At 38.4% G+C, this 14,329-nt stretch overlaps 2 protein-coding genes across 2 annotated transcripts in view; both read right to left on the reverse strand.

Annotated features, from left to right (window-relative positions):
- LOC139781864 (BTB/POZ domain-containing protein 7-like) overlaps positions 1–10,958 on the reverse strand; it is a 57,950-nt gene extending 46,992 nt beyond the window's left edge. Inside the window, 7 exon segments of the mRNA XM_071720751.1 lie at positions 8,405–8,557; positions 8,643–9,027; positions 9,105–9,268; positions 9,353–9,903; positions 10,053–10,435; positions 10,721–10,935; positions 10,938–10,958. Coding sequence (XP_071576852.1) covers positions 8,405–8,557; positions 8,643–9,027; positions 9,105–9,268; positions 9,353–9,903; positions 10,053–10,435; positions 10,721–10,935; positions 10,938–10,958 — 1,872 coding nt within the window.
- A 978-nt stretch (positions 10,959–11,936) lies between these two features.
- LOC139781865 (uncharacterized) lies at positions 11,937–14,313 on the reverse strand. The gene is made up of 2 exons (XM_071720752.1): positions 12,275–14,313; positions 11,937–12,156 (listed from the first exon to the last, which is right to left on the reverse strand). Exon 1 carries the CDS (start codon positions 14,174–14,176, stop codon positions 13,235–13,237), a length of 942 nt encoding a protein of 313 aa, XP_071576853.1. The 5' UTR covers positions 14,177–14,313; the 3' UTR covers positions 11,937–12,156; positions 12,275–13,234.
- Between the last annotated feature and the right edge of the window lie 16 nt (positions 14,314–14,329).

Raw genomic sequence — 14,329 nt, forward strand, 5'->3', positions numbered from 1 at the left:
CTAGTTGCTATAAATGGTTGACGGCGACAGCTGATTTTTGCTGTATCGTGAAGTGTCAACATCTGTCAACCAAATATTGTTTACAAGCCTTTGAGTTTTGCACAACAAGTTTAATTTTTATTGCGTTGAAAATGTCGAGTTTCGTTCCAAATAAGCACCATTTGCGGGAAGTTTTGATTTTCTGTTTCAATTGGAAGAAAAGTGCAGCTGAAGCGCATCGAATGCTTGTGGACGTGTATGGTGAATCTGCACCATCGGATAAATCTTGCAGAGAATGGTTTCGACGATTTAAAAGTGGTGATTTTAGTGTTGAAGACAAAGAGCGTTCGTGTCAACCGAAAAAGTTTGAAGATGAAGAATTAAAAACATTACTCGATCAAGATTCGTGTCAAACGCAAGAAGAGCTCGCAAAAACATTGGAAGTTACTCAACAAGCTATTTCGAAACGACTCAAAGCCGCGGGATACATCCAAAAGCAAGGAAATTGTGTCCCATATGAATTGAAACCGAGAGATATCGAACGACGATTTTGCATGTCCGAAATGTTGCTTGAACGGTACAAGAAGAAGTCTTTTCTGCATCGAATCATTACCGGGGACGAAAAATGGATTCACTACGACAACCCGAAACGCAAAAAATCGTATGTAAAGCCCGGCCAACCGGGAACATCAACGCCGAAGCCGAATATCCATGGTGCCAAGGTAATGCTCTGTATTTGGTGGGATCAGAAGGGTGTGATCCACTATGAGCTGATAAAACCTGGTCAAACCATCACGGGAGACTTCTACAGGCAACAATTGATCCGTTTAAAGCGAGCTATAGCCGAAAAACGTCCAGAATATGTGACCAGACACGAATCCATAATCTTTCACCATAACAACGCTCGGCCTCATGTTGCTGTTCCGGTTAAAAACTATTTGGAAAATATCGGATGGAAAGTTCTGGCTCACCCGCCTTATAGCCCAGACCTTGCCCCTTCCGACTACCATTTGTTTCGATCGATGCAGAACGCTTTGACTGGAATACGCTTCACTTCAGAATAGGGTATCAAAAATTGGCTCGATTCATTCTTGGCTTCAAAAGATGAACGCTTCTTCCGCGACGGAATCCATAAATTGCCAGAAAAATGGGAAAAAGTAGTGGCTAGCGATGGACAGTACTTTGAATAAGGTATTAATTCATTTTATCGTTCAAATAAATGCGTTTTTCAAGCAAAAAACGGACCGAATTAAGTTGTACACCCAATAATTAAAATTTTTATTTAATTTTATAATATTACTATAAAATATAAATTTCGTACATATACATATACAGCAATAATAATCAATTTTATCATCATCATCATCATCAATATCATCAATATCATCAACAACGACAAAAACAACAACGTCATCATCATCATATCATCATCATCATATTTTTCTAAATCATTAAAGTAAAAAATTTACACATACCTGATAATTTAATAATTATTTCCAATTCTTTTCCAAAAGTCCCTTCCAGTACCTTCCAAGAATTTACACACGCTTAAGTCCTAATTGAGATTCTGCTTAAGTATTTATTTGACGAAGAACAAACTGAAAAGAACCATTAAGATACACAAATTTAAAATTTTAGAATAGGGGAGACCGGGGCAAACTCGACATTGGGGCAAACTTGACACTAGGCTTTTTGCCATTTATATCTATCGTAGAAACTTGCCTTTCCTACTGTAAATGCGTCTTTATGTGCCAGTATTATCAACGGAATTTGTTGACATTCTGAGTTATGGTGTAATTTTTAGCGCAACATAAGCGTTTTTGATGGTGAAAAGTAATTTTTCTGATCTCTCGAAAAGTTCTACTCTTTTATCAAGCTTTACTCTTGCGAATCTACCGGTAAGTGTTATATATGTGTGTTTATTTCAGCTATACGCCAAGAAAGGACTTGGTTTACAATTCCACTTAACTCACACATCCATCCACACACCAAACAACATTCTTCTTTACAAACAAGCCGCAATACATTATTTACATTATTATTATTTACAACCGTTATCTTTTTTGTAGTATTCCTCTCTCCTTTTCCATAATCTATTTAGCACCTTTCCTTTTTCCATTCTAAATTTGTCATCGCATATATTCTCTAATCGTTCTTCGTTATTCCTACCTAAATTCTCAAACCATATACTTGTGATGTTGCACTTGCTTATATAATGCTCTAAATTGTCCCTACCTGACTTGCAGAATCTACACTTCGTATCTTCTTCGTCAAGCCAGTATTTATTTGCGTCCTCGAAATTGCCGCACCTTAATTTTATCATCGCTCTAATCTCGTCTCCTGTTTTTACTTTATCCAAGTTCGCTTTTAATAAATAACTCGGTGTTTTGTTGCTCGCCTCTATCACTTTGTACCTTGTATTATACCTTGCCTCTACTATTTTACTGTTTATTATTTGCCCTTGAATATCCTGTTCCCTTATTCTTACTAAGCCTTCAGTATTTTTACCTTCATAATTTAATTCTTTTATTACTTCAGAGCTCCAACCATTGTTATTATAAAACCTTTCTCGTTCCAAATTATATAAATCCTTTTTTTTTTATCCCTTGTGTCCTTTTCATCCCAACATGCCTTTACTAAACTTCCATCTTTTTTCCCTCTACTTCTTTTCTCGAACCTCATGGCTCTTATACCCCAACAGATTTTAAGTTTCTCTAATCCTAGTTCCCTTAATATTACATACCTCGGTGTGCAAAAATCTAGTCTAAATATCCATCTTACATAATCCAACATGACTTTCTCCAACTCCTTTTTTTCACTCCACCCCCATATCTCTGCTCCGTATTCCATCACACTTTTCACTAGGTACTTAAAAAGCGTCCATCTCCTACTAAAATCATCTTTACATAATCTTTCTCCTATACCCCAGACCATATTTGCAGCGATCCTTCCTTTTCTTTTCAGCTCTTTTATATGATCGATATAATTACCTTTCCTATTAAACGTGAAACCCAGATATTTAAACATTTCTACTTCCTCTATTATTTTTTCGCCCCATTTCCATGTCATTCTGCCTCTTTTACCTTTACTATTAAATACCAACACTTTAGTTTTTTCTGTATTTAATTCTAGTTTCCTTTCTTTTAAAAATCTTTTTAACATGCTCATCATATCTAGTAAAGCCTCTCTATTTTTCGCTACCAAAACCATATCATCCGCGTATGCTAATGACCACACTCTCACTCCTCCAAGCTCCACTCCTCCTATACCACGCTTTTCTAAAACTTTATTAATGTCCGCATTGTATAAATTGAACAGGGCGGGACTCATCACACAGCCTTGCCTTACACCTTTCTTCGTCTTGAAGCACCTTGTGAACCCATCCCTCGTTCGTATTGTCACCTCCGTCTCTTTGTAAATTTCTTTTATCCTGTTTATTAAACTGCGATCTACTCCTTTCTCTTCCATTATCTTCCATAAAATTCCTCTGTCAACGTTGTCGAACGCTGCCCTTAGATCCACAAATATTGCGAAAATCTTGTCTTTCCCAATTGCCATACCTTTCTCCTTTTCCCTTTGCACTATATGGTTCAAGATAAATATGTTATCCATCGTAGACCTCCCTTTCCTAAAGCCGGCTTGGCTGTCAGGTATCATCCCTTTCATCTCCATTATTTCCTCCAATCTGTTCCTTAGAATTTCCGCATATACCTTGTATGCAGTGCACAGCAGAGAGATCCCCCTATAGTTGTCTGTTCTCTCCTTATCCCCCCTTTTATATAGGGGGACAACTATACTTGTTTGCCATTCGGTCGGAATTTTACCTTCCTTCCAAATGAGCTTCAACAGATCAGTTAGAGCCCTTCTCACCGCTGCGCCACCATACAGCCATGCTTCCATTGGGATTCCATCGACACCTGCAGCTTTGCCTAACTTCATGTTCCTGACTGCCCTCACTATCTCCTCTTCTTGCAACTCCATTTCTATATCTTGAACCTGTTCCTCATTTCTTTCTTCTGTTCCCATGTCACGCACCTCCAACGCCTCATCCCTTCCCTCCATCTCGGACCCACCTAACAACTCCATGAAGTAACTTCTCCAGTTCTCTTTCGGAATATTATTCTCTTTCCATTCTTTCTTCTTTCTTCGACTGTTTATGTAATTCCAAATTTTCTTTTCATCCTTCAGTTTTCTTAATTCCTCTTCTTCCCTCTCTCTCTTCTCCATCCTTTTCTTCTCTAACCACCCCTTCAGGCCTTTCTTACCTTCCAGATAGTCTTCCTTACTTCCCTTTCCACTTCTCCACCTTCTGTACTGTCTTTTCACCTCCCTCTTCTTTCTGGTACAACTCCTATCCCACCAATCTTTGTGCCCTATTTTCCTTCTTTTCTTTATCTTGATTTCCTTATAAACTAAGGCTCCAAGGATCCAGTTTTTGATTTTCTCCCATTTCCTATCCACCGACTCTATTTCCTGGTCCTCGTTTACATTCCATGCCTCCGTCCTCTCCCTGTATAATTTCCTTGCCTCTTCGTTCCAACATATGATCTTCTTTGACATATTCTGTTCCTCTTCTTCCTCTTCTGTCCACCCCTCCATTTGTCTCGTATTCTCTTCTTCCTCCAGTAACAAGGTCAGAGGCAAATGATCCGAGTCCACCCTGTCCCCTATTCTAAATTCCAACACTCGCTCTTGCGCACTATCGTTTACAATTGCATAATCAATTACCGAGCACCCTCTCGCACCCACATACGTATATTCCCCATCCCAATCCCCCTCTGTACATCCATTCAAAAAATACCATCCTTTTTCATTTATCATGTCCACAAAACTTCTACCCCCATCTCCTATGACTTTATCTTTGCTCTCCTTTTCAAAGTCACACTCCTCGTCCCTACAACCTCCTAAGTTTCCTATTCTAATATTAAAATCGCCTCCTATAATAATATTCTCTCCTTCGCATCCTTCGCATTGCTCTGTTATTTTCGCCATTATCTCTTCAACATCTTTCTTTGCTCCTACATTATATACTGTAAAAATATTTAGACCTTTATCCTCTTTTACTATTCTCGTTCGCGCAATTCTTTCTGTAATCAATACACTTTCATAATTCTCCACTTCCACCACCCAGTCTTTTCTAATACCTATTAGTAAACCTCCCTTCGCCCTACCCTTCTTCCTTTCCCTTACCGCGTTAATGTTTTTCCAGTTGTGCGTTTCCGGCAGTCTACCCTTAATTCTATCCCATCCCTTTTCCTCTAACCATGTTTCACATAGCCCTATAAAATCGAAACCTACTATGTAATTCCAGAAATCTTTGTCCTGCCTCTCAATACCCGCAACATTCCAAAAAATTATCTTTCGCCTATTTTCATTCTTCTGTTGCTTCGCTTTTCCGACCTCCTTTCGTGTTGTTCGCCTGTTGTCCTCTTGAATGCCACTTGCTGGTACTCTTCTCCTAACTTGGCAGCCATCTAAAAATTTTCCTTTTCTATTAGCTTATTTTCTACCTCGCTCCATACGTACTTCCTACCTTGCACCTCTAGCTTCCTATAACCTATTTTCACCAATTTTCCTTCTGTTTTCTCTTTCCATGCCCTTTCTTTTATCCGTCTTTGCACTTCTCTGTCCTCAAAGGTCAGGTCGTGATCAATGAAAATTTTCTTACTTCCAAGCTTCTTCTTCTCCTTCATGATGTTGTCCTTCGATTCCCAGCAGTCCATTTCAACTATTACTATCTCTCTTCCTACCCTGCCTGTTGACCGCATCTTCTTTACTCCCGCTTTTGCACCAAACTCCCTCTCAAGAAACGTCTCCGCTGTGTCCATTAAGCTCTTGTTTTCCTCTTTATGTAATTCTCTGATCACTAGATTATTTTTCTTTTCCTTCCTTTCCTTCATATTTCTTTCTCTCTTCCTAACCATCTCCGCCACCTTTTCCACAATCGCCTCCATTTTGCCGCCGGTCGCCTCATCCGTTGTGTTTTCACTTCTTCGTTCGATCATCGATAGTCTCTCTTCTATCTTATCCATCCTTTCCGCTACCTTTTCTTCTTTTTTCCTCCAACCCTCTTCTAAGACGTTCATCCTCTCTCTCATCTCTCTCATCTCGTCCCTCATGTCCCTCATCTCGTCTCTAATCTCTCTCAAGATTGCTATTAGCGTACCGTCCTCTTCATCCTTCTTTGTTGCTGACGGAACTACCTCTTCTCTCTTCTCACCTACAACGCCGACTCCTTCCTTCGATTTGCCCATTCCTGGTGGCGTTCTCACAGTCTTGTTATCTCTCTTGAAAATTTCCTTCGCACGTTGTTCGTTTTCCTCTCTTTTCCTCTTAGCTTTCGCTAACTCGCATGCCGTGCTGTTATCACTCGTCATAAACTCCAGTATGCTGACCGAGCTCGATCTTTCTCTCATTCTTAACTCATCCTTTGTAAGTCTTCCTTTTCCTCTTTTTTCTTCTTTTGGTGTGGCAAAAATTTCTTTACTCGTTGCTGCTTTCTCGCTCTCGTCTGCTTCTCCCTCCATCCTGTATGTACGTCCCACGTTCACGCTCACCTTCTAGTCGATCTCCTTAACCGCTGCCTCTATGCCTAGACTGTTCCGTCTAGTGACGCTACCTACTCTATGCGTGACGCAAATCTCGCTCCCTTTTGGAACGCACCGCGTTATTTTCCCGCCTTCTCTCACCTAACCTCTCCCTCTCTCTACAACATTTAGCGCTCTTTTCCTTCACTAATTAATATTTCCCTGCTACTTCTATTATCCTATCCTAAATTTAAGATCTTCTTCCTACCTTTCTACCGGTTTAACGCCTACCTCGACTCCTGTTTCCCTCTAAACTTTCGCCTAATTTATCCACAACTCTCACACGCATGCACAACACACTCGCTCCACTAACCAAGTCCGAATCTACCGGTAAGTGATTTTGATAGGAAATTCGATGGTTTATACGAATCCGATAATAGTTTTTGCATATTTTCAAAATTTTTATATTTTTGGAGTAACAAAAGTGAAAAACGACGTTCGGGGCAAAGTCGACACCACGCCGTTTTATCAGCTCCCAATAACAAACGATGCTTATCATGCAGCTATATAGCCCATGACAAATGTGTGTGCACGTCTAATCGCGAATTTATTTGCATAAATTGTTTTTCAGACATGAGTTTAGATTAAAATAATTGAATGTTTAACAATTTCTGTTCTCATTATTTCCAACGATTGTTTTACTTAATTCCGAATTTTTGTACTTTTTAAATACACGCTAAACAATGTATGTTTAGTTTCAGACAATAAAAAATAAGTTCCAGATCAAATTGTGTCGATCAGGCAAAGTGTCGAGTTTACCCCGGCATTTTTCAATTTGAAAATTTGTCTTCGCGTCACTTTTCCTTTCCTGGGGGCAAAACTAAGCGACGTACAGCAAAATTTCTTTAAGCAATTTTGTACCTGAAGGAACGCTCTTTAAATGTGTACCATTAAATTTGCTTGAAAATTTTAATTAATTGTTGAAAATTGCCTTTGAAAAAATTGTGTCGAGTTAGCCGCGGTCTCCCCTACATTTGAATCATAAAACGATAGAGAAATTAAAAAAGATATGTGAAGAATAATGTCACAAAGAGAAAGTAAAAAGTGGAAAAAACGAGAGAGAGAGAAAGAGAGAGAGAGAGAGAGAGAGAGAGAAAGTATCATAAAAATATTTTCTACAAAACACACTACACCTTTAATAAAATACATAAATTTGGAATACTACAATTTTTGTACGTGCAATGGCCTTTAGAGCTCAGATACAATGAGAAAAATAAGGAATAAGATAAAGGAATAAGGAATAAGGGAATGTCGCATCTCACTTCAGTACACGTACATTAAAGTGAGATGCCTTATTCCTTATTCCTTTATCTTATTCCCTATTTTTCTTATTGTGTCTGAGCTTTAAAGGCCATTGCACGTACAAAAATTTTAGTAGTAATCGCAAGGCCGTAAGCTCTTTCTCCTTTCCAAATTTAAATAATATGTATGAATCGAAAAAATTTCTTTACGTACGATTTCTAAATAAGTATTAAAATTGTCAGGATGGATTCTTCACAGTGTGGAATTAATTCCATTCTATGACTTACGCGATCTGTATATTTTTATAATATATTTTTCTAAATAAATCATTATAATTTACAAGAAAGATTTTTCGAACTTTGCGTAAAATATTGTACAGAAAAGATATCGATTGTGCTATTACGTAGTGTTGAGACGATTGCGATAGAAAGAGAAGATTTAAAATCGCATTACTCGAAATTATCTCAGATGGCAAAGGGTTGACAGTTTTTGCCGCACCTTTGCCTAATTCGACTATCGAAGATCGGCCCGTATTTTTAGTATATTCCATTGTCATTAATATGTTTCTGGTTTTGAAAACCATGTATTATTATCACCTTGATTTCTTCATAATACGGCATGAATAGTCTTGGTCGCACAAAAAATCCATTTTTCTTTCCGCCTCTTATCCAAGCATTCACCCTCAAATTATCTCTTTCGTCTCCTATCATGTGACTTGGTGGGGTTGAAACCAGTCCTCTCCTAATAGCCTAAATTATCAATATAAAAAAATATATATTAACGAGAAATATATTTACTTTTAAATAATTTAAAAATGTTTTGTGAGAAATATACCTGTGCTAATGCTTCGCTATTCGGCGGCAATATATGATCTATTCTGACAAGCGGCAAAAGTTCACTTAGTATTTCCCGCAATTCGATGTCGCTGAGATCTCTTTTCTTAATACCCTTTCTCGTCACCGAGTGCACAGTATGGCTAAGCAAATTAGGTTCCCGATCCTCCATTCGACGTACTAATTCGTGTTCGCCCCACTTGAGCACTGCCTGCAGTACTTCAAGTTCGCTCGCTTGTAAAAAATGGCTCTGTAAAACATTCGCTAAGTGGGCGTGATCTAACTAATGAAGAATCGAGGACGAAGCAATTGGCTGAAATTCCTCCCTTAAGTAATGTAACGCTTGTCTGTGCACCCATGCTGATCCATGAGGTTCATTGTCCCACCTGCACGTAATGTACTTTTTTTTAGTAACAATCTAATTTCTAATGGTTGTAAAAGATCTATTAGTAATCAGATTTACTTGAAAACAGTCGGTAGTGATTCCAAGGTGAGATACTCTAAAATAAGATCCTCGCAGCCTTGCGATAATATATCAAGCTCGAGAAACCGTCCAATCTGATACAATTCCATCGCTTCCTCTAATGGGCTTGGTTGCATTCGGCCCGTATGTGTCAGAGCTTGAACCTGTAAATTTAAACAAAAGTATTAACGTATAAAATTAATATATCACGTAATGTACGGAATATTTCTATGTTAAGATTTTCTTACCTCTCCCAAACTACCAGCACTATTTCCACAACCGCTTTCTCTCAGTATTAATGACAATTCAACGGTATCTAGATACACAGCATGTAGCAATACTCTGGCATATCGTTTAGGTATCACGCTTTCGTCCAACACTATTCTAGTAGGTATGTGAAGCGCCCTTTCTGTATAATCCTCGCCCGATCTAGTCCGCCTTTGTATTAAATTTCTGAAGAAAGGAGATCTTGCGGAAAGTATCGCTTTGTGACATGGCAGCTCTAATTTGGGGCGAAATCCGTACTCCGAACTTCCACTATCCGGTCTTTGATAATCACTGTCCGATGTGAATACGAGAGCGGCGTCCGCATAATCACCGGTATCCAGCAAATATCTGAGATCATGCTCCAGTGGATTTGGAGTTCCGAACTCTTCTCCGAGTCGCTGGAGTAGGTTCGCTTCCAAAGTCGCATCGTGCGGACAAATATCACCGGTGTAAAGATATCGTAATAACGCTGAGAACATCTGCACCTCGAGATGCGGAGTCCGTAGCTCCAAACATATTCTAGCACCATATCCTGCAATTTTTTATGAAATATACATATAATGCGTGAACAATATAACAGCATCTCGTTTAATATTAATTTTCAAATTATAAAAGGAAAATTGCCATGAAAATTTTTTATTGCTTTATAAAGAGAATGTAAACTATCGTTAAAATATATACCAGGACAACCAGCCAACAAATCCCTAAAGTATGGGCATCTGGCGGAAAGCACGGCTCTATGAACGGGAAAACACGCTCCTCTATATACAAGATCCACATCGGAGCAATGTTTGTAATCATATAACATCGACAGATCTTGCTTAAAAATAGCAGCTGGCGGTCTGGCTAATTCGGCTTGAACATGAAGATCTTTCAACGCAGCTAACGCCTCATACTCTTCAAGCAAAGCGGTCGCTTCTAAGTGACTCCATGTGGACACCAGGTTTCTAATAATTCTACCATGATCACACGCTTTAGAGGAGCGGCGTCTCCTAATAAATTTCTTGCGCAGCGTTGCAAATCCTGTCATCTTCTTCTTTTTCTCTCTATACATGAATAAACAACTATAGAAAGTTTGATGTGCGATCAAATCTATAACTCTCATCTATCAATCATTATCTACTTATATATTATAAAATATGATACAGCATATTACTTTTACTGTTTAAACTCATTATTTCTCTGCATTTCTTATTTGAGATAATACTCTTAAAGATAGTCATTGTTCAAAGCTTTACGCGCTTCGTAAAACACGAACTAAATATTTCTTTTATTATTTAAAAACTTAAGCGCTAAGCAAAATGACATTACGAATATTGCAAATTGTATAAAACGTTGATAATATGTACCTAACTGCAATGCCATGTTGTTCCGGACTACTTGACGCCGAGAGTCTGGCTGCTTGGACCGAATCTCCACCTACACTGGTGATGCTTGATGATGCAGAAGCATCCATTCTATGTGTCATGTGAGAGGCATCTCCAAGTCTTCTCATGAACCAGGAGTCCCTTTTATCAGTATTATTTATACCCCTTATAAGTCTGCGTTGTAACACACACGGTGTGTCAAAATACGAAGTACATTCATTGCTCACCCAGACGACAGCCTAAAACAAATAAGTGGAGCATATATTAGCGATAAACATTTATAGGCAATTTAATGTAACAATATATAAGATTTTAGAGCAAAATTATTAGTTTGGAGACAAATGCAAAGATAAATAATCTATGCGTGACATATTAATTTCAATGTCTTATTTATAGCTTCTCACATATCTCTCATAACTGTCTATGTTATAGTGATGTTAAGTTGAGAAAGTTGTTAGCACTGGGGAGCGCGCCAGTGCAATAACGGACACGATCGAGTTAGCTGGCTGTAACAAGTCTATAAATAAATAGCTTTTTACCTAACTATTCATATTCCTTACCGAATATAACAGTCTACATATAATTACCTTCTTCTCTAATGAGCTATAATTAAACAGCTATCTAGTCATGAAATTGGATACAGATATAGTGTTACAGTCACTAAATATTTATCCCCATTTCAAAACCATGTTTGGATTTGCCTACCCAAATGTTTTACTTAAGATTACAAACGTGAGACCCATGTTTATGCAAGCAGGACATTTTAGTTCAAGCAAATTGTAGCTGCATTAGAAAACACGTCAAGTACTGACGTTAAACGAATTTAATTTGCCGATCTTGCTCCGACTCCAATTTAAATGTACAAATGGTGCTTGCGTGGTTGCACATTGCTTCCTCATAGTATTTTATATATTTTTAAGTATGCAAATTATAAATTTGCACGTTGCTAAATCAACATTTTATTCAGCTCATAAAGCTTCCTCTATGAGAAAGACAAATCAATATCTATTAATAATTATGCATATAAAAAGGCTTCCACAAAAGAGGAAGCTTTTGAGCAAAATAAAATGTTGATTTAGCAACGTACATAACTTGCATACTTAAAAACTATGAGAAAGCAATGTGCAAGTGGAAACTTGCAAACTTTTTTTAACTGTTTACTTATTTATTGCAACGTCGACAGACGATTACTTACCCTTTAAGAGTTTGTGATTTGTCGAATATAATTAGAGTGATTTCAGACTCTTTCTTCTCTTCTTCTTCTTTGCTTTTTTTGCTCCAAGAAATTGGGAACGATGCCAGTCTTAACCAGTCTTTGGCCAACTTTGATCGTTATGGGCACACCACCAAAGTAACATTTGTACCAGCAATCATCGATATACAATTCTCGAATAAATGTTCCCAGTTTGAAGAGATGCCTGCAACAAATAAACCAAAAAAATATAACAATGCTTCAATATAAATTTCAGTATCAATTTTCAATGTCAATAATAATATAAGTATAGCGAGCAACCGCAACAAGTTATGTTTACTTACCTCAGATATTTGTCCACTCCAAGTGGGTTTGCCATTGCCCCGTTAGCCATTTATAAGAAATGTTGCCCGCTCAGCACGTGGCTCACAACGCACGGACGTGGGGTTGGATTTTGCTGAGCATATTTGATATTTTCTATATGTAAAATTTAAAAGAAATAGATATACAAAATGATATCACAAAGGGATAGAGAAAGTGTAAAGTAGGAGGAGAAGAAGGATTAAAAAAAAACGAAAAAATACTTACCATGGAAAAAGAAAAATAGGAAGGATCATGTGAAGAAGCACGGAAGTGATGGATTCTAAGATTCATGAACGTTAACTTCTCAATAATTGTTATTTCTTGTTTCTTGGGTAGATTTAAATAGAAGAATTAAGCGAAATATACTTATATCCATAAATTATCGTTTTAAATATTAATTCCTTACTTTAGTTCAAAAAGAACAAGCACAAATAGCGAAAAGAGTAAAAAAATAGCCATTAGAAATCCTAAAAGGTAAAGAAAAACTTGCAAATTAACTTTATAAAAGTGTGCAAAATGTATTATTTTATATTATCTTATTTTATATTATATGTTATAGTTTTTGTATAGAGGTTGACAAAATATAATACCTACAAGCTAATTAAACATTGTTTATTACTGCTGAAATTATACGCAGGCCAATTTAACTCCTTTTCGAATGTGACGTCTTGAAGTGCCGGAAATTGGGCCCGTTGGTGCTATAAAGTGCGGCATGAGCACTTCGATAGTGCCAAAAACGCCGGCAGTAACGAGCATTATGAAAATAATTATTTATTTATTAGAACTGAATGATTTAACTAAAAATATAGGTGAATCTTACTCAGAAAGCTTTAATGCACGTGTTAAAATAGTTCGTTTGGGGTTTAACAATATATCGCGTTCGTAAATAATAGAAAATCAAGGCCGCTGCTATAAAGGTGCCATTAACTGGGCCGTTTACCTTAGTAAATTTGTTCACTTTTGTAATTTTCACCTCGTCTCAAAATACAGAATCGACCTCCAGGTGATAGAAAGAGAAGGAGAGAAAGCAACGGAGGAGTAGAACGAGGAAGGAGAGACGGCCGAGCGTGCGTGAGCTGGACAGATCGGCCGCCGCACGGCAAGAAGAAGGAGAGAGAAGGCCGGGGGGGGGGGGAACGGAGAAAGAGGAATACGGAGAGTGAAAAGGGATGATCGAAGAGGGGCGAGAAGAGAGCGAGAGAGTAGAGAGTGAAGATCGGTGAAAGGATAGAGGAGGGAATGGACCGAGTGGAAGGCGAAGAGAAGAGAGCAGAGGGAGAGAGTGGAGAGAGGTGAAGACAGTGGATACGAAGAAGAGATAAGAAAGAATCGGAAGAAAGGGAGAGAAGAAGTAGGTGAAGGCGAAGGGAGAATAATAGAGGAGGAGAAAGGTGAAGAGAGACGGAAGAACGGACTGAAAGCAGAATCAGAGATCGGAGAGCAGAGAGACGAGACAAGAAGTGTGACGGGGTGACGCAGGAGCGGGGAAGAGAGACAGAGAGGTAGCAGGAAGAGAGAAAGGGTGTGAAGGGCGAAGGAAGAGAAAGGAAGGAAAAAAGGGAAACGTTAGGGAGAGAGCGGAGGAGGAAACGATGGAGGAGAGGAAGACGAGGTGGAGGATTGTGGAGAAGGCGAAGGAGGAGAGGGCGAAAGGAAGAAAAGTCAGGGTAACGAATAGGAGAGTATGGATAGAGGACAGAGAGTGGAGGTGGAGTGAGGAGCGGGAGGAATGGGAGAAAAAGCAGGCTAAGAAGGAGGAGAAGGGAAGGGTGTGGAGAGGGAGAGGGGAAAGGATAAGGGGCGAGGGAGGGAGGGAGGGAACAAGAATGTAAGAGGCCGCATGGCCAGGCCGGGGTAGGAAAGATGCTAAAAGTTTGTAACATAACTCGTGCTTCCTATAGATGTAGAATACGCGAGAATTTTTTAGCTGCCTGAATGTAATATAATAACACTATAATATAATGCAATAATAGTAATCATTATTTATATTTGCTCAAATATGTAATATAAAGATACAAGAGAGAGAGAGAGAGGAG

This window comes from Temnothorax nylanderi, unplaced genomic scaffold (genome assembly GCF_030848795.1).
Source record: "Temnothorax nylanderi isolate EJ_2023f unplaced genomic scaffold, tnyl_v1.0 TNYL_tig0369_pilon, whole genome shotgun sequence".
In the NCBI taxonomy this organism is placed as follows: Eukaryota; Metazoa; Arthropoda; class Insecta; order Hymenoptera; family Formicidae; genus Temnothorax; species Temnothorax nylanderi.

Bases quoted from the DNA above. Each gene is read 5' to 3' on its own strand.
- LOC139781865 (XM_071720752.1), bottom strand. From the start codon at position 14,176: ATGTTACAAACTTTTAGCATCTTTCCTACCCCGGCCTGGCCATGCGGC.